The 25,818-nt window shown below is 38.8% G+C and overlaps 1 protein-coding gene across 7 annotated transcripts in view; it reads right to left on the bottom strand.

Moving 5' to 3' along the window:
- SCEL (sciellin) overlaps positions 1-25,818 on the bottom strand; it is a 732,032-nt gene that overhangs the window by 36,969 nt on the left and 669,245 nt on the right. For all 7 annotated transcript variants that reach the window (XM_081815076.1, XM_081815074.1, XM_081815071.1 and 4 more), the window contains 10 exons: positions 18,948-19,028; positions 16,418-16,483; positions 14,444-14,503; positions 10,281-10,325; positions 9,252-9,311; positions 8,892-8,951; positions 4,737-4,796; positions 4,148-4,207; positions 3,706-3,765; positions 2,337-2,396 (listed from right to left, as the gene is read on the bottom strand). In XM_081815076.1, coding sequence (XP_081671202.1) covers positions 2,337-2,396; positions 3,706-3,765; positions 4,148-4,207; positions 4,737-4,796; positions 8,892-8,951; positions 9,252-9,311; positions 10,281-10,325; positions 14,444-14,503; positions 16,418-16,483; positions 18,948-19,028 — 612 coding nt within the window. The remainder of the gene's footprint in view (positions 1-2,336; positions 2,397-3,705; positions 3,766-4,147; positions 4,208-4,736; positions 4,797-8,891; positions 8,952-9,251; positions 9,312-10,280; positions 10,326-14,443; positions 14,504-16,417; positions 16,484-18,947; positions 19,029-25,818) is intronic.

The raw sequence follows: 25,818 nt of genomic DNA, 5'->3' as shown, positions 1-25,818 counted from the left end.
GAAAAAAAGATTAATTTGGCTGGACTGTATTGAACAAGTAAGAGACCATTGCTGAGGGTTAGAATTGTAATCTACCTGAAACGGAAAAACACTGTAATTTTTTAATAAGAGAGGGAAGATGATATAGTTTTGCTTTTAAAAGATCGACAGAACTTAATTACGTGTAGTGAAAGAAAAAGACAACTACTGTCCCTAAAAGCTCTCATGAAGCGCGTGGGCATGCACACACACACACACACAGTGCATACTCCCAAATACATGGACACAGATGCACACACATAGACATCCATGTACACATGAACTCATATACACACAAAAGCATACAGATATACATATATTTATGCACATGTAAGCATGTGTACACTTTTACACCATCACACACGGGACATTTGCAAAGACACGCACACCCATATGCATGTACGCTGACATACACAGAAAGGCACACCCATACATATACACACACTCATGCAAACACAGGCACACACACATAAAACATTTGCACGTATACACATGTGCACACATAGACATGCACACAGAAACACACCGACATATGAAAAACAATAGGTGATGATTTAAACTACTCTTTTAAATAAAAATTAGAAAGGAACACATGGATTTTTCTTGGAGAATCAAAGTAAATTAAATATTTGAACAGTATGTAAATCATTAACAGAATATAATTCACCTAAATCTTTATTATTGTTAACAATTACTTATACCTACTCTGTGCCAGGCATGAGTGTTATGATCCCTATTTTGTGGATGAGTAAGTGGAAGCATGAGGACACAGCTAGCAAGTGACCAAGCCAAAATTTGAACCCAGAATTTGAACTTCCTGCTCTGGTTACCTTCCAGGACCACCCAAGTAGCCAAGGAAATCGATGCTTTCTTCTCAGTCTATTGGGAGTCTCTAACAACTCCCTGGGTCGCTGGGCCTCTGACCATGTCATGCTGCTGAGAACAGGACAGCCAGACTGTGTACACACCAGCTTTTCAGCTAGCTGAGCCCTTGCTCTGCTGACTGGGCCTGCAGGCATCAGTGACACATTTTAGAATCAACTAATAATATTATGTACTGAGTTAACTGAATGGAAAGAAATTCAAAGGAAACCACATGGAATTATTTGGTGCGCTGTTTGTGGCAACATACCAACAAGCTCAGTTTCAAATATATTCCGTCTGCTCTTTAAAAAATAAAAAGCAGGAGGACATAAGCTTTCCAGATTTACTTGACAGTTCATGGGTAGTGGAACTCTTTTAATGAAGTACACTTTGTTAAGCTCTTCATCTTTAAACATACACTACACTATGTAGACATACATATGTTACACACAAATACACTAGACATGCACACATCATTCACACGTGAACACATCCACATATATACACACACACTACTTATACATCCACATACATACACTTATATATATTTATATTGTGTATACGCACACATACACTATATATACACACACATTTTGATGGCTAATTTCATATGTTAACTTGACTGGGCCACAGTGTGCCTAGATTTGGTCAAACTTTGTTTTGGGTCTGTCTGGGAGGGTGTTTTGGGGTGAGATTAACATTTAAATCTATAGACTGAGTAAAGTAGATGGTCCTCCCGAACATAGTGGGCCACAACCAATCAGTTGAGGACTGGAATAGAGCAAAAAGGCTAAGTTTGAAGGGAGTTTGCCTGCCTGACTGCTTGACCTAAGACATCTTCTTCTGGTGTTGGAAGTTAAACCATCAGCTCTCGTGATCCTTAGGCATTTGGATTTAGACAGGAACTGCATCACTGGCTGTCCTAGGTGTCCAGCTTGCAAACTACAAATCTTGGGACTTCTCAGCTTCTGTAAGAGCATGAGCCAATTCCTTATAATAAATTTCTTTCTCTCTCTCTCTCTATTTATACATATCCTATTGTTTCAGTTTCTCTGGAAAACCCTGATCAGTCCACGTACATACTCTTATACCCAAACCCTTATACATACACACTATTTATATATACACAAATACAATAATAAAAACACACACTGCTTACAAATACACACTTATACACACACACACACACACACACACAAAGAAATCATTTAACTCAGCAGAGAAACTCAAATTCCTGTTTAATTTCTCAAAATCTACCTGATAGTAAGCTTCACCCAAAAATAAAATGTAAAAGATCACTTCTGGGTATCACTTGTATAAAACTGCTTAATATGATATGTTTGGAGAAAAGACAACTGGGTTTGAATTTCAATTTACTCTCCTGAATACAAACACTCAGGATTCCAATGTGCTTATGAAGGCCAAAGAGAAGGGGGAAGCTTTAAATGTCTTACCTCTTGATATTTTTATTTGTTTCAGGATTCACTTTAATAAATCCATTGAGATCTTGTTTGCTTTGAATAAAAAAGTGAGTTTTAAAAAATGTTATTAAGTAAAACACTAATCAAGTGAATAATGACTGGAGAAGTAATGTGAGTCAGATAAAGTTCTGTACTGGATCCAGACAGAATATAAATTTCAACTCAACAAATCAGATATAATTGCCTATTCTGTTTTTAAATAATAAGAACAGTGTCAATAATAATAATAATCATATTTTTAAAATAAGAATATATGTCTTCATATAAAGTCAACCATTTCCCTAACCCAAGCTTTTTAAAAATATAATTAGATTATGATAAATACAAAGAGCAAGAAAAAAATACCTTACATGGTAGGAAAATTGACTCATTTCTTGGGGGAGGGGACAAGTCACCCTCATTAAAATGCACTGAGTAGTATTAAAGGGGATAACCTGAACCCCAAAAAGAGAATACTGTGAGGTTGGCAGAAGTATCATGACTTCATGCCCCTGCCACGTTGACAGAGCCGTGAAGAGGAGAAAAAGTGGCAGAATTTCCTTACTCCCAGTGGATACACCTGCCCAGCCCTCCCTTGGGCTGTCTTCTGAGACCAACATCCTTAGGGAAGCTGATTCATAAGAGTTTTAGTCAAGCCTCACTTTTGGCTATCTTTGTTATTTTATTTATTTTTTAAAACATTTTGTATTTATTTGACAGAGAGAGATAGCGAGAGCAGGAACACAAGCAGGGGTAATGGGAGAGGGAGAAGCAGGCCTCCCACAGGGCAGGGAGCCCGATGTGGGGCTCGATCCCAGGACCCTGGGATCATTAAGGCAGACACTTAACCATTGAGCCACACAGGCACCCCAGTAACTTTGTTATTTTAGAGATCCACCTTGAAAATGTTGTCAAGGGCGCCTGGGTGGCTCAGATGGTTGGGCGTCTGCCTTCGGCTCAGGTCATGATCCCAGCGTAATGGGATCGAGTCCCGCATCGGGCTCCCTGCTCCTTGGGAGCCTGCTTCTCCCTCTGCCTCTCTCTCTCTCTCTGTCATGAATAAATAAATAAAATCTTAAAAAAAAAAAAAAAGAAAAAAAAAAAAAGAAAATGTCAAGATCATGCATTCTTTAGATGCAAAGAAACTCATCTGGGATGAAAGGCAACTTACTATCAAATGCTAGGACAGTTCTTCAAAAAATAAGTGATTTTATTAGGAATAAGAAGGGAAGGTCATGTGGCCCACTGTTATTATCTATCTCCATGCTAATAAAATATGGTTATGAAGTTAAAATGCCAAATCATTTTATCTTATTGATTGTTACTTACAGAAATCAGACGTAAAGACACTAATAATTCTTACCCAGTGGCGTTTTCACTTCCTTTGGGCTTTGCTTTGATAAGATTATCAAGGTCTTCACCTCTTTAAAAAAAAGTTTAGATCAGTTTCAAAGTATTATAAATAAATAGTATTATATATTATATATAAATAGACATTCCATATTATTGATGATTAATTAAAAGCTTTTGGAGAAAATTATTGTACAGGAATTATATTAATTTTATTATAAAAATTGTCTATCAATAACATAGTTAAATTAATCTCTGGGATTTTATATTAGCCAAATGTAAATGTATAGAAACTGTTGTAGAGCCTCCGAAGTGAAAATCAGGGTGGTAGGGATCAGACACAGAAGACAGAAGGCAAACTCAGAGATGTGACCCCCTCAATGTCACTGAGAATATCACACAGTGAAATTTGGGAGAAAACAACCAAGATTCAGAAACATCAAAACAGTTCTCACCCTCTCCTAGTTTTATCTGTCCTGGCATTCACTTTGATAATCGTTTCGAGATCTTGGCTTCTTTGGAAAAACAAACAAACAAACATGAAAACCTTGTGTTACTTAGGTTACACTCAGTTTTCTCTGAAATTTGTATAAACAAGAATGTCCCTGAAAGGATATCAGATGTTTCCAAGCCAAATGGCCAGAAAAACTTGGATGTAATTATTCTCAACTGAGCTCTGTTAATTTCCCCAGCAGTACTTAGTTTAAATCCGTTTAGAAGAACTTCCCAACATACCCCTCACTTTGCAATTTTGTCCTTTATATTTCTTAGTTTAAATATAAGACTTGGCTCATGTTTTAATTGTTTAAGAAAATACGGAATAAGAGATTATGTAGCAGATTTCCTGCACTTACTTCCATGTAACTCAAACATGTGGTCCTATGGAAACAGCATTCATCATATTCCTTTGTTTACTCTCTGATAGGCCCATAAAGTGCAACAGTTCATCTGTGACCAAGGAAAGCATAACACTCCCATTTCTAACGAGGTGTGAAAAACTAACTTGAAAAAAGAGAGCCGCAGCAAGGTAGGACTTTTACTTACCCTTTCTCATTTTTGTCAGTCCTTTGATTAACTTTAATAAGACTTCCAAGGCCTTGGTTTCTTCATAACATTGGAGCAGGGAGGACAGCAGAGCAACAGAAAGAGAGGAGAGAGAGTAATTCAATCTCTTATGGCAACAGCAGATTTCTCAGCACAAGAGAAAGATATTACCAGTACTTAAAGCCTCAGAAGTCTTTAAAAATGTTTAATACAAGTGACTCTTCTTATGCAAAATGCTGAAGAGATATGCCAACTATTCTTATATTAAGGTCCCAGTCATTACTCCATTGTGATTAAATCACTTTAATGGAATAATTTTTAATAAAATAATAAACATTCCTGCTATTTAGAACTGAGTTGTTGTGCTGACAGTTTATACAATGTTATAATCTTCAGGTTACTTTTATTACTATGCATCATAGCGCCAGAACCCAGTATCAGTATAAGGAGATCTGGATTCAAATCTTAGTTCTGATTTTAATGGGGTTTGTGACCATGCTCTTTCACTTCTCTGCACCAAGTTTCCTCACTATAAGGGAATTAGACTATGCTATTATTTATATTAATATATTTATATATTTTATATTTATATATTAATAATAATATTAAATATTATTTTAATATTTTATCCTTCATATTCTCAAAAGACCTAATGGTTAAAGAGCCTGACCTGTGGATTGAGGCCAAGTTAGTGCAAACCCTTTATTTTTTTACTTTTTATTTTTTTTGGTAAAGATTTTATTTATTTATTTGACAGAGAGAGAGAGAACGGCAGGCAGAGGGAGAGTGAGAAGCAGGCTCCCCACTGAGCAGGGAGCGTGACATGGGGCTTGATCCCAGGACCCTGGGATCATGACCTGAGCTGAAGGCAGACACTTAACCGACTGAGCCACTCAGGTGTCCCTTATTTTTTTATTTTTAAAGTAAATATAACGGTTTTATTTTAAGATTTATTTATTTATTTTAGAGAGAGAGCACGCAAGTGAGAGCGTGTGCAAGTGGGGAGGAGGGGCAGAGGGAAAGGGAGAGAATCTCAAGCAGACTCCTTGCTGAGCGTGGAGCCCAATGTGGGGCTCCATCTCACGACCCTGAGATCATGACATGAGCTGAAACCAAGAGTCCCACACTCAACCAACTGAGCCACCCAGGTGCCCCAGTAAATTTAATGTTTTTAATTGAAATAGAGTTGAGGGGCACCAGGGTGGCTATCGGTTAAGCGTCTGCTTTTGGTTCAGGTCATGATCCCAGGGTTCTGGCATCGAGCCCCACATCAGGCTACCCGCTGAATGGGGAGCCTGTTTCTCCCTCTCCTTCTGCCTGCCGCTCCCCTTGCTTGTGCTCTCTCTCTCTGTCAAATAGATAAACAAAATCTTTGAAATAGAGTTGACATACAATGTTCACATTAGTTGCAGGTGTACAACATAGTGATTCAACAACTCTATACATGATACGATGTTCACTACAAGTGTAGCTACCATCTGTCACCATATAATGCTATTTTAATTTTAATACCATTGACTATATTCCCTACACTGTACCTTTTATCCCCGTGACTTACTCATTCCATAACTAGAAGCCTGTATCTCCACTTTCCTTCACCCATTTTGTCCATCCCTACACCACACTCCCCTCCGGCAACCATCAGTTGGTTCTCTGTATTTATGTGCCTATTTCTGCTTTTTCTTTGTTTTTTTAGGTTTCATATATAAGTGAAATCATATGGTATTTGTCTTTCTCTGTCTGACTTATTTCACTTAGCATAACTCCCTCTAGGTCAATCTATGTTGTCACAAATGGCAAGATCTCATTTTTTATGGCTAAGTAATATTCCTGTGTGTGTGTGTGTATGTGTGTGTGTGTGTGTATAAATACACACCACATTTCCTTTATCATTAAACCATTTTAAAAATAAAAGTTCCCTTCAGGTCTCAGTTTGTGCTTTCTTTGTCCTTCCAGGGATGGCTGGTGGGAAGCTAACTTCAATACATTTGTTGATATACTGCCTTCTTTAAACATGAAAATCATTCATACAAGGGGTAGAAATTAGATGGTCAACATTTTAAATCTAAACCCTTTGGAAATTTTTTTTTTTAAAGATTTTATTTATTTACTTGAGAGAGAGTGAGGGAGAGAGTGAGAGAGAGAGAGAACAGAGGGAGAGGGAGAAGCAGACTCCCCGTTGAGCAGGGAGCCGGATGCGGGGCTCAATCCCAGGACCCTGAGATCATGACCTGGCCGAAGGCAGATGCTCAACCAACTGAGCCACCCAGGTGCCTCAACCCTTCAGAGATTTAGACATGTCATTTTTAGCAAAAAGTTCAAGGTTCTGAAGTACCCTTGGAAAGTAGAAATAAGTCTATGATGGCTCCAGTTCCTTATATAAATTGACTACAAACAATAAACCTTTTCCATGCAGCTAGTTTAAAGCTATTAGGGAACATCAAAGTTAATCCCTCTAAATCCCCCAATTGTCCAGGGGTTGTCCTTTGTCATTTTCACCTGTCTCTGATTTTACTGTGATAAGACTATTAACATTTTAGTTTCTTTCAATATAAGAAAGAAGGCAGAGAGGGAGGGCTGGAAGAAGGACAAAGCACTATGGACTGACTCAACCACATCAGTGAGTTTGGTCATTCCTGCATCGGAAAGCCAGTTGCTGTCAAATTATCCCACATTACAAATCACATCTCTTTTCTCCTCCTTACCAGCCCAGAAATGATTTACTTGAGAATTTCATCCTAATTTTTCTATTTTCTACCACTTTGGTGGACCCTTCCCAATTTCATTTTTTAAATATCTGAAATCTCATCTTTTCCTATAAAGCTCATATAACCACTCACAGAGAACTGACAGTTTTCTCACTTCATCTGTTCTCCATGAGAAGAAAACTTTTTACCTGTAATAATACTTGGACATGGACATTATAATAATATATTGTTAATAAGGATTCAGTATCTGTGAAACTATTATTGCCAATTATTTTCACATTATTATCACATAGACTTTAAATGTTCTACATCAGAGACAGTTGAGAATGCATCTGCCAAGATTGACTTGGAAAGCTAGAATATCATTCTGGGCACAGACTGGCACAGATGAATGGCTTTAAAAGATAAGACAATAGAAATAATTATCACGTTAGGAAGGCAAATCTGATGACTAACCAAGTACAAGGTAAACAGCCAATCTGGGGGAAAAAGAGTAGTGACCTCCGAAATCCTTACCCTTTGTCATTCTTGACCATTCTGGGATTTTCTTTCTTTCTTTTTTTTAAGACTTTATTTATTTATTTATTTGTGAGAGAGAGAGAGCACAAGCAGGGGGAGTGGCAGGCAGAGGGAGAAGCAGGCTCCCCACTGCACAAGGAGTCTGCCTCGGGGCTTGATCCCAGGATCCTGAGATCATGACCTTAGCCGAAGGCAGACGCTTAACCAACTGAGCTACCCAGGCATCCCTTTTCTGGGATTTTCTTTAATAAAACTGTCAAGAATTTGATTTCTTTCCATATAAAAAATAATATCAGTCATGTAAGTCAATTTTCTAGGATTTCAGTATCAGTCTAGAACTATAAAACAACATCTTTAATGTTATCAGTTCAGTTACTAATCATTCACTAACCCTTTTTATGATATAAAATAGGTAAAGGCATTACTCTTGACCCTGAGATATTTACAAATATATGTGAGATATACATATGAAGTGACTCAACCAAGATTCTAACTGAAAAGTATCTTAGAGCATTATAAAGACTTCAGTGGGGAGAAACTATGCTCCCAGGATCAAAATGTCTTAGAGTAAATATATTTAGTTCATAAACCAGGCTATTGTCCACTACTTGTAACAGCCAGCTAGAGTTCCTTCACATTTAAATACAAAAGGGAACCTGGAGATCATCTAGGTCATGCTCTTCATTTTATGGGATGAGGAAACAGCAGTCTGCACAGGTTAAGTGACCTGCCCAGGGTCACCCAGATTGATGTGGGTGGCAGAGCCAGCACTAAGATATCCACTTATTTCCTGACCTCCACCCCAACCCCCCATCCAAGTCCTGTCCCACCAGCCTCCCTGCCCCTTGTCCTGAGCAGGAGGTCACACGCTAGAAATGGCATATAGTCTAGGACTCAATCAAAGAGGCCTGTAAGAGTCAAATCTTACCCTTTTCCGTCTTTGTCTGTTCGAGTATTCATAAAAATGAGATTTTCAAGGCTTTTGGCTCTGTAAACACAAAGAAATTCAAATAAAAGGCTACATATTGAAATAAAATTGTGTGGTATCTTGAGAGGTCAGATGCAATAAACATTCTTCATGAATTGCTCATTTACTCTTATTGAATGGAAGAGCAGAAATCCTTCCGGGCAATTATATCTGAGCTAAATGTACAATTCTGAGAGTACTTCTCCATCTGCTAGTACATTGCCATGCCAGAGGATACAACCCCCTTCTGGCGAATGTCTGAAAAAATAAAGCAAGCAATCTGGGAGATCAGATTTTCAGGTTAGGGACAGATGCGCTTACCTTTTCTCTGTTTGCTCTGCCTTAGGATTTGCTCTGAAGAGACCATCAAGACCTTGATTTCTTTAAATGCATTGAACAAAAAAACCTCATCAGTGGTAATAATATATACTTAACTCTATAGAAATATAGACCAGTTTATATTTCTATAGATAGACAGGAAATAGAAGCTGGGTGGAAAAGATGAACGACAATTCTTGAAATTGCTTTATTCCAAATAAGTATTTTCATAAACTCAAAATTTAAATTGCAGTGGACCTCAGAGAAAATAAGATAGAAAATACAAACTGGGGATCCACACACAACCAATAGGCACTGTATGGATTTCACAGAGTGTTTTGTTTTAATGTGAGCCAATGTTGACCCTCTGTCTTTATAGATGAAGAAACTGAAAAGCAGCTCATTTAAATGAGTTGTTGATATTCAATCATATGATCACTGTTGTCAGAACAGGGTATGAACACCACACTTCTGGATGCTCGGAGCAATGAGGTCATTTGACTTTTGCCTTGTTTCTCTGTCTCTCTGGTCCCTACCCATTTAGTATATTAGTAGGCAAAGTAACAGAGAGATAGCAAAAACTGCACACACTTCCAACACAGACCTCAATTACTATAATCTTTAAATTGTGCAATTATAAATGATTCAAAATTAAGGAGGTAAGGTTAACTAAGATAGTAAGTGGCTTTTGTAAAGTATAAAACTGAAAGCATTCAGTGACCAAACTAAACTCTGACCACATACTAACATGTTAATATTTCAGGAAGAGAACTGTGGTTATTTATTTAACTGCCTTACTAAATAGAGTGTGAAAATCAAAGATACTTTAATATTAGTATCTTTAGGTTGTAATAACCATTTATAGCAGTGATGAAATGATGATGATTCCTGCAAGCTTTTTATTCAAGACTTGTAGGCTATTTTTAACTCACCCAGTATGTGGGTCCTCATGCTCAAGTACTAAAAAGACATAAGAAGTCACAATGTGCAACTCAATAATAAAGCAAAAAAATGGATGTTTTCAAATCTTACCTATTCAAGCTTTTGTTCATTTTGATGAGATTATCCAATTCTTCACTTTTGGAAGAAAAAAACAAAAAACAAAAATCTCACGTCATTAAAAGCCTGCCCCGAGTCAAAGGTCAGGTCCACCTTAAACCACTGTTTCTGAGTTCCCTGGAATACAACACATGCCACCAAAATCTTGCCTATCCTTCAAGGCTCTCTTCAAAAGCCTCTTTCTCCAACACATAGTTCCCAGTCCTTCAACGGCATAGAGTCCTCTACATTTTTGGAAACCTTGCTGCATTTTGTTTTTTTCCATCTCCTTTATGGCACTAACACTACTATATTCTGTAATATAGCAACTACATGCTTGTCTCGTGTTCATGTCCCTGCTCCTACATCTCTCTCTTTCACACAGACACACACACACACACACCACTTAAAATTTAGAACTGTGTTTTACATTGGGTCCTCTTCAGTCTTTAATACCGTATTCTTTAAACAGTAAATATTTAATATAGGTTTTTATTTGAGACAGAGAGAACGAGAGAGAGAGAGCACATGAGAGGGGGGAGGGTCAGAGGGAGAAGCAGGCTCCCCGCCGAGCAGGGAGCCCGATGCGGGACTCGATCCCGGGACTCCAGGATCATGACCTGAGCCGAAGGCAGTCGCTTAACCAACTGAGCCACCCAGGCGCCCCTATAGGTTTTTATTTGAATCAACAAATATGGGTACTTTGACTAATTGTAGATTCTATCTTTATGCAATGTACCTGCACAAAGTAGCTATAGGAAAACACCTGTTCATCAGTAAGTCTGGCTGCTTTCTTAAATTGTGATCCTACTTCATTCTAACTACGCTAAATTTGCGATCTTGTGTCTGTATTTGAGAACTGCAACTTTCTGGCTGCTTCCCATGGAGCAACCTGTTTAGACTAAACCCCTGGGTTCCAGAATATCCCTTAGTGTCACCTGAGTGCAGGTCTCTTCCCCAAGAAGGCAGCCTCAGTGGGTTTGTGGTTCCTGTTTGCTCCTCACAGCATTGTCTCTCTTCAACATTTCTGCCATCCCTTTGCCCCCATTTCTCTTGCCTTCCTAGTTCAGTTTTTAGATCACCAATCATGGTTTCCCTTCTTCCTGCTCTAGAATCACACGTTTTCCACACCGTCTCAGTGTTCCTCTTTCTTCTGCGTCATCCCTGGAACTGACCAGGAGGCCATGAGGCCACGTCACTCAGTAGTTACATATTCAGTGTCTCAGGTCAGGGATACATGGATCCCAACCCAGGATTCACCACTTATTATCTGGTGATTCTGGGTGAGTTACCGAACCTCTTGCTGCCTCAACTTTTCCATCTGTCCGACAAGAATACCAATTGTACCCACCTGAGAAAACAATCAATAAGCTAGTGAGTATAAAGTGTGTAGCATTATGTCTGGCAAGTCATAAACTCTCAATTAATTTTGGCCATTACAGGAAACAGTTCCGAGTCTACTAAAGTTTTCATTTAATAAATGCTTGCTATGCTTATTTTTTAAATGCTTTTAGAGACATCAAGACTTTGGCTCTAGCTAGACAGGTATAGTTGCTGAGTCACTTATGTGCTTTGAAGATGCCTGGCACAATGCATTGCCATAATAGCCTAGAGACCCTAAAAACATTTAAATTAACAGCCATCACATAGATGAATCCTTTCAAGTAATGTTACATATTCAGTGGTAGGATAAATACTGAAATATAAATGTTGCTGACCCTGACAAAAAATTGATTAACGTACTCTCTAGTCCCTTGACACAATGCCCCATTGTTGTTTCTTGCTTGAAATTCCACTGTCCAGCTCTGAGAGTATGAATCTGTCTGTGTCTCCAAGGAAAAGAGCAAACCTAAGAATCCTGTAAAATTGTAGTCCCAGGCCTTTCTGACTAGTGTGAGTCACAGTGATGTGATGATCAGGATTTGGGGTTGCTCATGTTTATCACAAACAAATGCGCATAACTCATGAGATGATACTCTGTGGTAAATTAAATAAAATGGAGACAGTATTCTGACTAAAGAAGTTGGACTTTTAAAATGACCTTACATTGAGGAAAGCTTTGGATATTAAATTTCACCATTCCATGTGCAGTAAATTAAATGTTCTTAATCAGGTAGGAGTCCACTTCACACTGGAGTATCAGCAAGAGCAGCTCAGGTGAATAAAACTATTTCTAATCCCCACACAAGGCCCACAGTAATGGTAGTTGGGTGTGTCGATCTGACAGACATTTCCCCTGGCCACAGCCAGAGCAGTAACTTTTCCCTGTGAAGAACACATCTCATTGTGGAATTTGTGCATCATGCCTACAGAGAGGGGACAGGACTAACTGTAGTTCTCATTGTTTTTGTTGGATTTGTGCCAAACCATAATTTCCCATCAGCATCACTCACCCGTCTCTCCTTCAAACACCCCCATCACTCACAAAAAAACTGTTCAATCCCTCTTAAAAACAAAATATTAGGGGTGCCCGGGTGGCTCAGTCGTTAAACGTCTGCCTTAGGCTCAGGTCATGGCCCCAGGGTCCTGGGATCGAGCCCCGCATCGGGCTCCCTGCTCCGCGGGAAGCCTGCTTCTCCTTCTCCCACTCCCCCTGCTTGTGTTCCCTCTCTCGCTATGTCTCTCTCTGTCAAATAAATAAATAAAATCTTAAAAAAAAAATATGACCTCAAAAAAGTAAATAGATAAAATTAGAGATCCAGGCACTTAGATAAGAGAAATGGAAATGAAACATTCAGGCTACTTTCTGGAGTCCCCATCTAGATTCAGAGCTCCAATCAGTTTCGTTTGTACAGAAGAGCTACCTGTTGCTTCTGTTTCTTCTCTTCAGTTCTTTTGATTGAGACTGCAATCCCTAATCACACTTAGCATTGCTGAATTCCACTGAGCAAGGAGTATTTTTGTAGGAACTGGATTTAAACTATGGAATGTTTATACTCCAGTTTTCCTGCTGTTCATCATTCTTTACCATAATCTATTATATAAGCACATACTTTGCACAAAGCAGCATGTCAGACTCTGCAAATGACTTATGGTCAATAGGTCAACAAAATATTTGCTCTAAGAGATTAAAGAGATGATAGAGAAGATGAGGTATTTACATAGATACCATGAAATAACAAATATGATTAGTTGTTATAACACATAAATAGTGGGGCTCTAATAGCTTAGAGAAAAGAAGTCACATCTCACTGAGTCATTCTGGGAAGACTTCACAGAGGAGGTGATATCTGATCTAGATCTTGAAAAATTAGGTAGGACTTGAATGAATTGATACGGTGGCCTTGAGGCTAGGAAAGGCTGCCATATGTGTGGCATGCCATAAACAAAGGCAAAGTGTCTGGAAACTGTAGGAAGAAAGTGGTTTAATTTGGTATTGCATGTAGGGTAAATGTAAGGGTGAAGTCAGAAATAACTCTGGAATGTTAGGTTGGAGCCAAGTTAACAAAGGTTAAATGTAATTGAACAGGCAATGGGGAGCCAGTGAAGCAGTTGTTCAAGGAGAATTTTAGGAAGAAAGCTCTGGCAGTGATGGGTAGTAATGGTTTAGGGGAGGAGAGACTGAGGGAATGTAAGTAAATCTGGATAGCTACTCTAATAACCTATGATGGAGTCGATGAGAGTTTGAACTGGGGTGAGGCCATGTGGGCAAGAAGAGAATTTTAGACATTTTATGCATATATGCCCGATACTACATTGAGGGGAAAGACATGGAAGAATCAAGAATGATTCCAGAAAGGTGAGCTTGGCTGAAGGAAAGAACAGAAAGAAGTGAGGAAATAGAGCATTTAGGAAGGAAAGTAAATATGGCCGAGAACATTCTAAATGAGGGTTCTGGAAAGACAGGTAAGTTGAGATCTGAGCCAGCAACATAAATACAGGACAAGGACTTGGAACAAAGTGAAAACCACAGAAAGCTGAGGTGACAAAGATGAGTACAATCACCAAAAGACAAAGCAGAGGAAGAAGAGTATGGGTAAATGTCAGTCTCACCCATTTTTCAGGGACACTTATCTAGAGAGATTGATTCTTTCTTCTTTTAAATTATATATAGTAAAAAGCATTGGGATTTTGTTTATATCTGGAACTTTTAAAAGTACTGGTTAAGCTTTTTTGAAACATAAAGAAAGGAAAAACGCAAGCTCAAAAGCTCTTACCCCTTGTTAGTTTTCTGAAGTGAAGTGGCCACTTTGACAATGTTCTCGAGATCCTGACTCCTTCAAAGGATGAAAAAGAAACACAAGTCAATGACAGCAGAGCTATCTTTGAAGTAGCTAGAAATTCTTATGTTTTCAGTAAAGAAAACAATAGTCCATGTGTTCAGGAATTATTGAGTTTAACTGCATAATGAAATAATTCTATCATATCAGCTTATGGGGTGTGTAGGTGGGGGTGTGCGTACACACACACACACACAAACACCAGTCATTTCACTGGGCATTGGCTCTGCCATCTAGTGCTCACTGAAATAATACAGTTTCTCCTAAACACACTGGCTTCTCCCTAGTTCTATACTTAAAGGATATGGAAAAGAAAGCAGAGTTAACTACATGAGTAAATACAGACGTGTGTTCAGAGGTTTTTTGACCAGAGCCAAAGAGCATTAAGCAACATGTCCAGATGATTAATTCATCCCTCACATGTGGTAAAAGTTTCTGTCTTCTTAGGCTTCCAAAGGGAAAGAAAGTACATTTTAAACTACAGGGTAGGTGGAAGCACCTGACACAGAGGGCTTGAATCCACACTAATCCCCCTAGATCATGGAAAGGAGTAATTGGGAAAATCCTTATTGGTGTCCCTGTAATTAAGACCTGTGTTTCACAAACAATGTCTCATAGAAGGTTACTAGGGTTCCATGAAGAAAGAATTTTGCAGTCAAGTAAATTTGGGAAATAAAACCAACTTTTGGGATTCTGAATGTATATAAGCACATTGAAGGTTCTGAGAAGTCCTGTGGTAGAGAACTCTATTTTATTTATTTATTTATTTTTTAAAGATTTTATTTATTTATTTGAGACAGAGAGAATGAGATACAGAGAGCATGAGAGGGAGGAGGGTCAGAGGGAGAAGCAGACTCCCTGCCAAGCAGGGAGCCCGATGCGGGACTCGATCCCGGGACTCCAGGATCATGACCTGAGCCGAAGGCAGTCGCTTAACCAACTGAGCCACCCAGGCGCCCCGAGAACTCTATTTTATTGTGTCTCCTAAATGGGCTGGCCATTAAACTCTTCTTTCACAGAACATGCATTGAAATCTGTGGCACATGGGACACAGCTTGGGAAATGCTGAGATACGGTGGCACTTGAAGTTACTAAGTACAAGGGAAACATGATTCTCCCCAAAGTAAGGTATCCATGTGATGTATGTTTCAAAGTCAGACTTTTCTGAGAGTCAAGGGAAAACCCAAAAAGTATGTAAGTTTTGAACTTTGAAAAACCGGTTGGTCAAAATGGATAAGATGGTATATTTATTGTTATGTTTTTACCATAATAATTAAAAACTGCTTTATCATATTGATAAACCTATAGAATATCATCATTTAAAACTAATTTCAAAGATAGGGGAGTTTTTCTAAAAAAAATAATAAAACCAAGATATAACCAAAATACATACTAAACCAGATGGGATGAGCAAGACAACAGGCATAAATCAGGACTGTTATGGGGAAACCTTACCCAAAGATCAATAGTATTTGTGAGCCTTTTTCTGATGATTTGGGTGGAGCTGGATATGGCCTTATTATACAGCCAATTCTAGCAAAGCTTTTGCAGAACAAGTTCAATAAAATGACTATATTTACACCTATTCATTTAAACATCAACACAACTCTATCAGACCTTGGAACAAGTGCTGGGAATAAAGAGGTATTTTCCTTTCTTAAGGGGTTTATTTTATTCTGTTATCATGTTCAGACAATTCTGGTTGTTTCTTAATGTAAAGCTAAGAATAGAAATAAAAGGAATAAAATTCTGTAGGTACATATAAAAATATTAATTACCCACTATATTGAAGCCAGCTGGAGAACTGATTTTGTCTTTTTTATTATTATTTGTCTTGTATTTTTAAGTATTCTAATAAGGCAAACATTATCATTTCTACAATTACATAGATGTAAATAGAGATCATTGTACCTTATATTTCTTTCAGCAGATCTGTTGGTTTCTGTATATACACCTGGTTTAGGTGGACATATCTGCCTATATTTTCAAAGTTAAGGATAATGTCTGTTAGGTAAGAAAACACTTCTCTGTTAAATATAAATTTTTAAGGAAACATTCACGTTCAAAAAGATCACGGTGTGTTGGATCAATAGCACTACTTGAGATAACAAACTTTAGCTCTTTTGGTTGGCTAGAACTCAACCATTTCTTTTTATTTTTTTAAAAAATTTTATTTATTTATTTGACAGAGAGAGAGAGGTAGTGAGAGCAGGAACACAATCAGGGGGAGTGGGAGAGAGAGAAGCAGGCTTCCGGAGGAGGAGGGAGCCCGACGCGGGGCTCGATACCAGGATCCTGGGATCATGACCCCTGCCGAAGGCAGCCGCTTAACAACTGAGCCACCCAGGCGCCCCTCAACCATTTCTTATTTGAAAATCTGGAGTCCAATGTAATAATTTTGTAATTTGGCCTATCTCTTTAAATATATTTTTAACTACTAGATATATCTAGAAATATCTGTCCCAAATGTGTTTATGTTCATTTTATTTTAGTCTCCAGTCATCAATAAAGCATTTTCATACTTATCTCTTAAGACTCTTTTTTTGTTATTAGGCATCAAATGGATGATTTTATTTTTCTTAAGACTTATCTCATTTGAATACAATCCAGAAATATCTTTGCTCAGATAAGATGGGAAATATTTTAAATTTCCAACATACCCACCACATTGAGAATTACCACACAGAGTTGACAGAACAAGTTTATGATGTTAGGTTCTGTCACAATTTATGGTATGAGGTTTTTCTCTGTTATTTTCCTAAGTATCTGACTGACCTACTTATATATTCTTGCTTGTTCTCAAAAAACTATATTCAACTATTTTTTGTCCTCCTGAGGACATGTGTTAATTACATAGGAAACACTTCCCTTTCATATTCTTTCATTAAAATCATCTTGCTGTGATTAAAGTAATCAGGGTTTAAAACATGCAAGTTGTCCTAATTTTATTTTTAAGATCACTGGTAGAAGAAAGAAATTAAAGTAGTAAAAATGGATTAAACCAATTCCCGTGAAATTTAGCTTTTTTTTTTTTTTTGACTCTACACAAGCTCACTGCTCTAGAGTCGCTGATTTTGGACTAGAATTTAGATAATACTAAAGCCAGTTTTTTTAAGCCCTCTAAAAATTCCTATTCAAATTAAGATTTAATGGCTCAATACTATAAAAGGAAAAATAATGTAAGATAGTAAGCTTAAATTATTTTAAGAGTATAATTATAACCATTGCACAAATAAAAAGTTATAACTTTGGTCTATGTTTTTCATTAATTCAGTGAAGAAGTATATTCTTGGCTCATTAAAGGGAGAAAAAATATCTTCTCATCCTAAGGACAAAATTTCAAAGATCCTGCAAAGTTTCATTCAATAGAAATTCAGACCTCGGTTTTTAACTTAATAGGCTGAGTACCTAATGCTTCATAGTCCTGCTGCCCACTCAGCATTTTCTAGCTGAAGTTACCCTCTTCCTGAAGAATATTTCTAGAATTTTCTTTCATGTTGTCAACAAAAATCACCATCAAAATGCAAAAATACAAAAGAATCAAAGGCAGGTAATCAAGTGGATCTAATATATTCAGTCTTTAATGAGATACCATTTTTTAAATCTCATAATAATAATGGAAATGTGCAATGTACGTCTCAAAAAACAGCTCGAGATTATTGAACAGTTTAACAGAAACGCGTGGAAAATTTTTCAGATCTTTGAATTTGTTTCTAAGTATTAATTATAGAGTATCAGAGATTCAAAATGAAAAAGCAAGTCTCTTTTTTTCTTAATTCAGAGACAAATTAATTAGAACATTTTTTAACTGTAATAGTTTTGAAATAAGTTGCAAATTCCTTAGCTAAAACAAGACTAAAGAGCTACCCAAAAGTATTTCTAACATAAGGAGAGTTTGAGCAGTAACACAAAGTTTTAAGAACATTTTTCATCAGAAAACGTAGCTTTTAATGGGAAACTTAACTAGGAGTAAATATACACCAAATGTGTGTGTATATATACATATGTGTGTGTGTGTGCATGTGTATACACACACATATATAGTTTCTATCTAGATTACATATGTCAAATACTATATATGTATACATATATATTTATGTATTTATATACACAGGGACAGAAAGCGTTTCCTTATATAATGCTTCCTCATACATAAATTAGAAGAAACCAGAGGATGAATACTTCCTGGACATGAATACTGTTCAGTTTCTATCTTGAAGGTGTATTTCCATAAGACGGGACATGGCCATAAGTATTCAAAGGCAAACATAAATACGCATTTGTGTTGGTATTTAGAATTAGAAAAGCTTTAAAAGTGCTTCTTCTGTGAATGTGTGCACAAAACATACCCATGCTTTGCACAAAACAGGTCACAATTCATTTGCTTTCATTTCTTTAACTTCTTCATTTGAGCAAGAGATTCTGGAATGCCAGGTCTCACCTATTCTCCCGTCTCAGCCAGTTAGGAGATGAAACAGGAGAACTGGGCTTTGGAGGTATGGGAGGGTGAACAGTTGGTTCCCTTTAAAACAGAAAACATCAGTTCATTTCACCATGGAAACATGGCAAATTTTAGCATCTATTAACTGAATGTACTTATGGCCTATATGGAAATAACTCATGCGTCTTAAACCCCCCCACCACACCCCACCCCCCTGGCAGGAGGTAGCTGAAAGGCCAGAATCTATACAGCACTAAACTTTAGAGGAGTCATATATTTAAATTACTGGTATTTTCAAAGTTCATTTAAGCAGGTTTTTGGAAACCCTATCCTCTTTCACTATAGTTTGAAATATAATGTGTCCTTTTAAAAGCTTAATATTTTGCTAGACTATCTAGCTCAAGCTGTGGCATTTTGGGTCAGCAGCGCGTGAGCGTAGTAAATGGTTCTTGGGCATTAACATATAATCTTCTTTAAGAATTATATCAACCATCAGGCTGCTATGGAAACAGCAAGAAAGGTTTTCAGTTTTACAGACCTCAAGATAAAGTTGATTTGAAGCTCTTAACTAAATCTGACTTAAATATTGGCAGCACAGGCCAGTTTGCTGCTTGCAAAGCATGTATATGCTGTCAGCCTAAACTTTCCAGCCAAGAGCCAAGGCAGCCTCTGAGCCAGCATGATTTGATAACCTAGGAACGGCAGACAGGCATCATTTGGATGTCCATCATTTGGATGGAGTCAACACCTTACCTGGGGCATGTCAGCCCTCCACTCCCACCACTGCCACCCCAGTGGCTCCTTATTAAACTCCATACCTAGTAAAAGTACACTTGTGGTCTAGACTCCAGGTACCCCTCTGGCTTCTACAGCACGCTAGGTGAGCATGGAAGCTCTGGAGTCCAGCTGTCTGAACTGCGAGCTGTGTGATAATGGGTCAACCTGATACCATCTCTTTGTCTCTAATGACCTTTCTCATAGGATTGCTGGGGTGTTGTCAGGACTGAATTAGACCATGCTTTTTTTTTTTTTTTTTAGATTTTTTAAAAAAATTTATTTATTTGACAGAGAGAGAGCACAAGTAGGCAGAGCGGCAGGCAGAGGGAAAGGGAGAAGCAGGCTGTCTGCTGAGCAGGGAGCCCGATGCGGGGCTCGATCCCAGGACCCTGGGATCATGACCTGAGCCGAAGGCAGCCGCTTAACCGACTGAGGCACTCTACAAGGCACTCTACAAAGTAGATAATCTGGGCTCCATAAGCCACCCCCTGCATGTTTTGCTAGGAATTCTTGGGCAGCACCAGTGGCTCAGTTGAGGTTTGTGGTCATGGAATTAAAATAAAGCTAGCTGCCATTGTTTTCTCTTGCCACATTCAGCTGCTTAGGGGGGCAGAAACAGGCAAAACAGAGAGTTGGATTTAACTAAGTTTATAATTCAGACAAGTGAGTGCAACGAAGAGAATGGTGGTGAAGGAGGGGAAGGGGGATGTGAGGAAGTGATGATAAGGAGGGACCATGGGATCTGAGATGGATATGGAGGGAACAGAGGATATGAGGGAAGAGGGAATGTGAAAAGTCAGTGGATTGGTGGTTGGCAGGGGCAAAGCTGAGAAACTTCTGGAATCAGAGGACTGGAGAGAGTCGGCTAAATGCAGTAGATAGAGAGTGGAAGCAGAATGGGAAGATTTTGAAATTTTGAAAATTTATGGTTACTCACAAGGGCAAGATCTATGGGTGGCTGAGGTAGGGCAAAGGATGAGATCATTGGAGAGAAGATCAAGAAAGTGAGAAAGTCAGGGTGGGGAAGGATCCTCCACATGGATTTGGAAATCACCAAGCATTATGACAGGAGACGCGTGTGAGACAGACAATGAGCTTGGTGCCAGAGTCTTCAAAGTGTGCAAGTGAGTGACTCCGAAACCTGCAGATGACTGCAATGAGGAAGAGAAGTTCCTGATGCCACAATTTCAAGGAAGATGGGGAAGTTTTAGGGAGGAGAAAGCTAAAATTGATAAGTGGTAGCAAAGAGGAGCAAACAGGACCTTTCCTCCTCCTCTGGACTCGTGGAAGCCAAGTCCTCTGGGAGAGCCCAACAGAGGTGAGTGCCATTGAGTCGAAGAGGAGACTGCACAGCAGCTAGTCGTGATGATAATAGATGACACATCCAGGGAGTTACTGTGGAAGGTTTGAGTGGTTAGGCTACTGTTAGGTTGGGTCAAGCTCAGTGATAGACGGAGCTCTTTGGGGCTAGTCCAGGTGACAAGCAATGATCAGACTGGGCTTCTCCTGGGAGATCCATGGCCATAAAGATGGAGGACATGATGCAATTAGTTCTAAATCTTTCTCCGCAGAGTGTGGTAGTGATTGGGTGATGGGCAGGCAGCGGAGCAGGGAGCATGGCGAGTCTCCTGGCTCCTGTGTGGACGGTGGCACCGAAGCCAGGAGAAGGGCCTGCAGAGCATTCAAGCTCTGCCTGGCTCACAGTAAGTGCTCCCTCTATGTCTAGTGCTGCAGCTGGTGTTCCCCCACATGAGCGCCAATACTGGAGCTGTGCCAAAACGCTTGCACTCCTAACCACCCTCACCACCATATGTTCTCTGCTCTCTGGCCTACATGCTTCTCCTTTTCCCCTGGAATAATTCCTCCTTGGTTACTTCCTCCTTGCCCTTCAGACCTGGCTTGGGTGTTACTGTCTGTGGTGGTAACCAAAGCTGTGTTCGATACATCCCTATGTCTCCCCATAGCACACCCTCTTTATGGACCGTATCACACTGTTCTGGATTACACATAATTTTCTGTCTCCATACTGGGCTGAAAGCTCCTAGAAGGATAATTATATCCCAAGTACTAGGACTGTGTATAACTTTGGTGCCCAATAAAGATGTGTTGAAAGAGGGAGTGACTGGCTGGATTTCTACTTGGTGGGGAAGGAAATGAGTACTGAAGAGGGGCCTGAAACTTATAAAATATGTTCAAATCTAGCTGTCCCACTGGAGAACTTTACTGTTAATTCCACTACTGAATACTGAGTAGGTGCCAGGAGCTCAGATGAGTTATGGTGTTACATGATATGCCTGGAAAACAATTTACATAAGAACAGTCTCCCTGTTCTGGTTTAGTGTTAGATTTTACAACTAAATATTATTTTATTGGAACTACCATCATCTTCTCTTCTCAAAAAATATCTCTGTGTTGGGGATAATGGAAAATCACAAGTGATAATGTGTCTTTCGTGTATCTGGGTGGATTAGCTGATTATACACTTTTCTTCCAGGGATAGAGGAAAGGGGTAGAAGGTGGTCAGTCCTGGCTAGTAAGTCTGCACAGGGTACTGGATATCTGAGAATAGGCAGGAGAGAGGTAACAAGATGGAAAGGAGGACTACAAAAATGAGAAATAGGATGGTGCCAAACTTTGCTTATGCCAGAATCACATTGATGAAAAGCTACATTTCTTCCATGTTACAATGGCTAAGCCCTCAGAGAGGTGGGTAAATATTGACTGGGTGTATCTGGGAAAGAGGTATGGGTAGAGAAGTAGATCTGGGTACATGGTGTGGATATGGTTTGGGACGACCCAGAAAGTAAAGGTGGGCATGCAGTTGTGCAGGCCAAGAGAAGCAGAGGAGCATATTTATTTCCGAGGGTGCTGCATTTAGACCCCCGCTGGGCCAGGGCTAGGCAATGCCACATTGACTTCAATTCACCTCAAAGGAGCTTTCATTTGCATCTCTGCAATGACAGCCACAGATGACAGAAGCCAAGCCCTTAGGGGCAATGAGAGAAGTCATTCATGCCATGCCAGGAGCTTGATGAGATGCCAAGCAGGGGGATTAAAATGCAAGAGCGAGGCAGGAAGCTGTGGCCCAGAATGTTTTGAAGAGAAGGAAACAAGGGACATGGATGTGGAATGATCCTGTTTGAATACCACTTTGAGATGCAATGTTTAAGCTTGGCTAAGTTGACCCCTGGCTCTACCCTCTGTCTTTCCCTCAAGCCCCCAAGACCTTTGCAGGATCGACACCACCACATTAGTGACTATGATTATAAAGAATAACTTTCAGGAATAAAAAGGCAGCTTTCACAAGAAATGGGAAAACTTGCAGATAATAGTCCAAAGGCCAGAGCTAATAGAAATAACCCTGTGAAGTGGTTTATGTTACTTTATTTTCACGTGCTGCTACAAAGATCACTTCTTTCCATTATAGCTTTTTTGCACAACATGCCCAGCTCTGTAAATTCTGTTTGACTGCCTTTGTGAAGAGCATTTCATTACTGCAGCACACGCCCAAATTGAAACAAGAATAATTGACTCTAATATTTAACTCTGAGTTTTGTTTTCACTTTCCATCACACTTAGCCCTTGTTTCCCACACAAAGAATTTTTAACAACAATGACAAAGGAGATGGAACTTACATTTTTTTAGTTTCAGTACCATGCTAACTTTGTCAAACTCTCACAAACATTATTTTAGTCCATCCATACATCTCTCCCATGGAGATGCTTTTTTCAATGAGTCAAAAAGGTTGAGTAATTTTCCCTGCATCATGGTGGCTAGTAAGTAGCTCAGCCAGGGTTTCAACTTAGTTTTTTTGATATTGAATCTCATGTGCTTTTCTCTATATCCTACTGCATCAAACCAATACTATTCCCGGTATTCCCAGTGAAAATCTAATAATGATAGGTTGTCCTGGATTGCTTCCTTGCCCAAGGACCGCGTCATTAGCTCAATGGGCACTTATACCACAAATGCCCCAGGTATAATGTTAGGACACAGCAATGCAGAGCAAAATTGGGTGTTTAAAAACTAGAAAAGATGTGGTCTCTGCTCTCAAAGAGCTTATTGAATGCAAGGCATATGTTCAAAAGAATGATTACTGTAATGAAGTCTCACTTCATAGTGGCCATTTCAATAAACCATAACACAACAATAGAGCATGCACTGGACTCCAATTCCAGAGACCTAGGTTCTAGACTAGCTTTGCCACTAACTAGAAAGAGAGCTGATTCTCTGAAACTCTGCTTCTTTATAAAAGGAGAAGATCGGTCCAGGTCTGTGGCTGGCAAACCATTACATGACTGTGGGAAGGCAGCATTATTGCAAGGCATCTTCAACTCAAAGAGCCCCGAGCACTTGCTGTAGACTAAGCACCTTGCACATTTATATACTGCACTTTCCAAATGTATGTAGATGCAACTGTGGTTAATACAATTTAAATTAGCATAATTCATGTCAGGTTTATAAGAAAATATGTCAATATTTTCCAGTCAATAAACACAAGTGACACAAAATCTTAAGTATTGCTGAACTCATAGCAGCTTTTGATCCTTAGATATTTTCTCAAAGACATAATAAAAACAGTCCAATTATTATCAGGTGAAGTTGTAGAAACTTTTAGCATTAAAAAGGAGTCTACCCTAGACCTATATATAAAACATACAAATACAAAACTTTTAGAAGAAAAATCTTTGTGGTCACGGGTTAGGGAGAGGGTTCTCAGATATGACACCAACAGTACAATTAACTAAAAAAAATAATAGTAACGTGGTAAGTGGGACTTCACTAAATCAAAAACTTTTGCTTTGTAAAATGCATTGTTAAGAGAATGAAAATACAAGCCAGACTGGGAGAAAAATATTTGCAAATCACGTATCTGACAAAGGACTTTTAAGCAGTACATGATTATTTAAAACTCAAAAGTCAACAGTAAGAAAATAAACCACAAGTGAAAAAATAGGCCAACGATTTGAACAGATACTTCACCAAAGAAGATGTACAGGTAACAAATAAGCATATGAAAAGATGCCTGACATCATTAGTCTCTAGGGAAATGCAAATTAAAAACAGGATGAGCTACACTACACACCTATTAGAATGGTTAAAATAATTCTTTTAAAAGCTGACAGTACTAAGTGATGTTAAAGAAATGGGACAACTTGAACTCTCATGTGTTGCTGGTGGGGTACAAAATAGTACAGCCATTTTACAAACTGGCAGTTTCTTATAAAGTTAAACGTATGCTTACCATATGACCTAGCAATCCCACGTGTAGGCATTTACTCAAGAGAAATGATCATACCAAGAAACATGTATGCACTAAAACCTGTATGTGAATGTTTAAAGCCCATACAAACAACCCAAATTTCCATCACCAGGTGAATGGATAAATAAACTATGTAGCTCCATATAATAGAATACTACTCAGCAATGAAAAGGAATAAGCTATTCATGCACACAAGAGCATGGATGAATCCCACATGAATTATGCTAAGTGAAAGAAGCCAGATTCAAAAGGCTATATATACTGTGTGACTCCATGTATCTAATATTCTGTATATTCCTGACAGAGGAAGAAGAAAGATCAGAAGACAAAGAAGTGCCACCAAATGTGCAGACACTCCTAAGTACAGTGTGGGTTCTTGCACCCCCTACCCACTTTTCCCTCCTCCTAGGCTCTTAGAAGCCCAGTTCCTATGTCACAGAATGCTCACAGAATGCTCCTGTCACCCACACTACACCATACCCGGGATGCCCCATCTTCTTGCTCCAAAGCCATCCCCTATTCATGAAATTGAAGCCACCATACCTCAGCATGTCTCAATTCTGCCCAGTTCTAGCAGAAAAGAAACATGATTTAGGTCATTGACACTAAGAATTGGATGACCAGAGACAGCCCCTTTAACCTCTTGGAATTTTCATGCTTTTTGCTGAGTGAGATTTATCATCTCTAGTTGATAGACCTTCAACCAATACTACTAAAGGGTGAAATACACTTTTTAAAAAAAATCAAACTGTTTGCTTTTTATGGTTGGGGCAGAGGGAGCTGTAACTTGGCAGGGCACTTGCCCCCAGGTATCCTGGTTCTCATAGCTT

This window comes from Leptonychotes weddellii, chromosome 3 (assembly GCF_054177405.1).
Source record: "Leptonychotes weddellii isolate Sample4059 chromosome 3, ASM5417740v2, whole genome shotgun sequence".
NCBI classification, from domain to species: Eukaryota; Metazoa; Chordata; class Mammalia; order Carnivora; family Phocidae; genus Leptonychotes; species Leptonychotes weddellii.
Note: the sequence above shows the minus strand (reverse complement) of the source record. Positions and strands in the feature narration are given on the sequence as shown.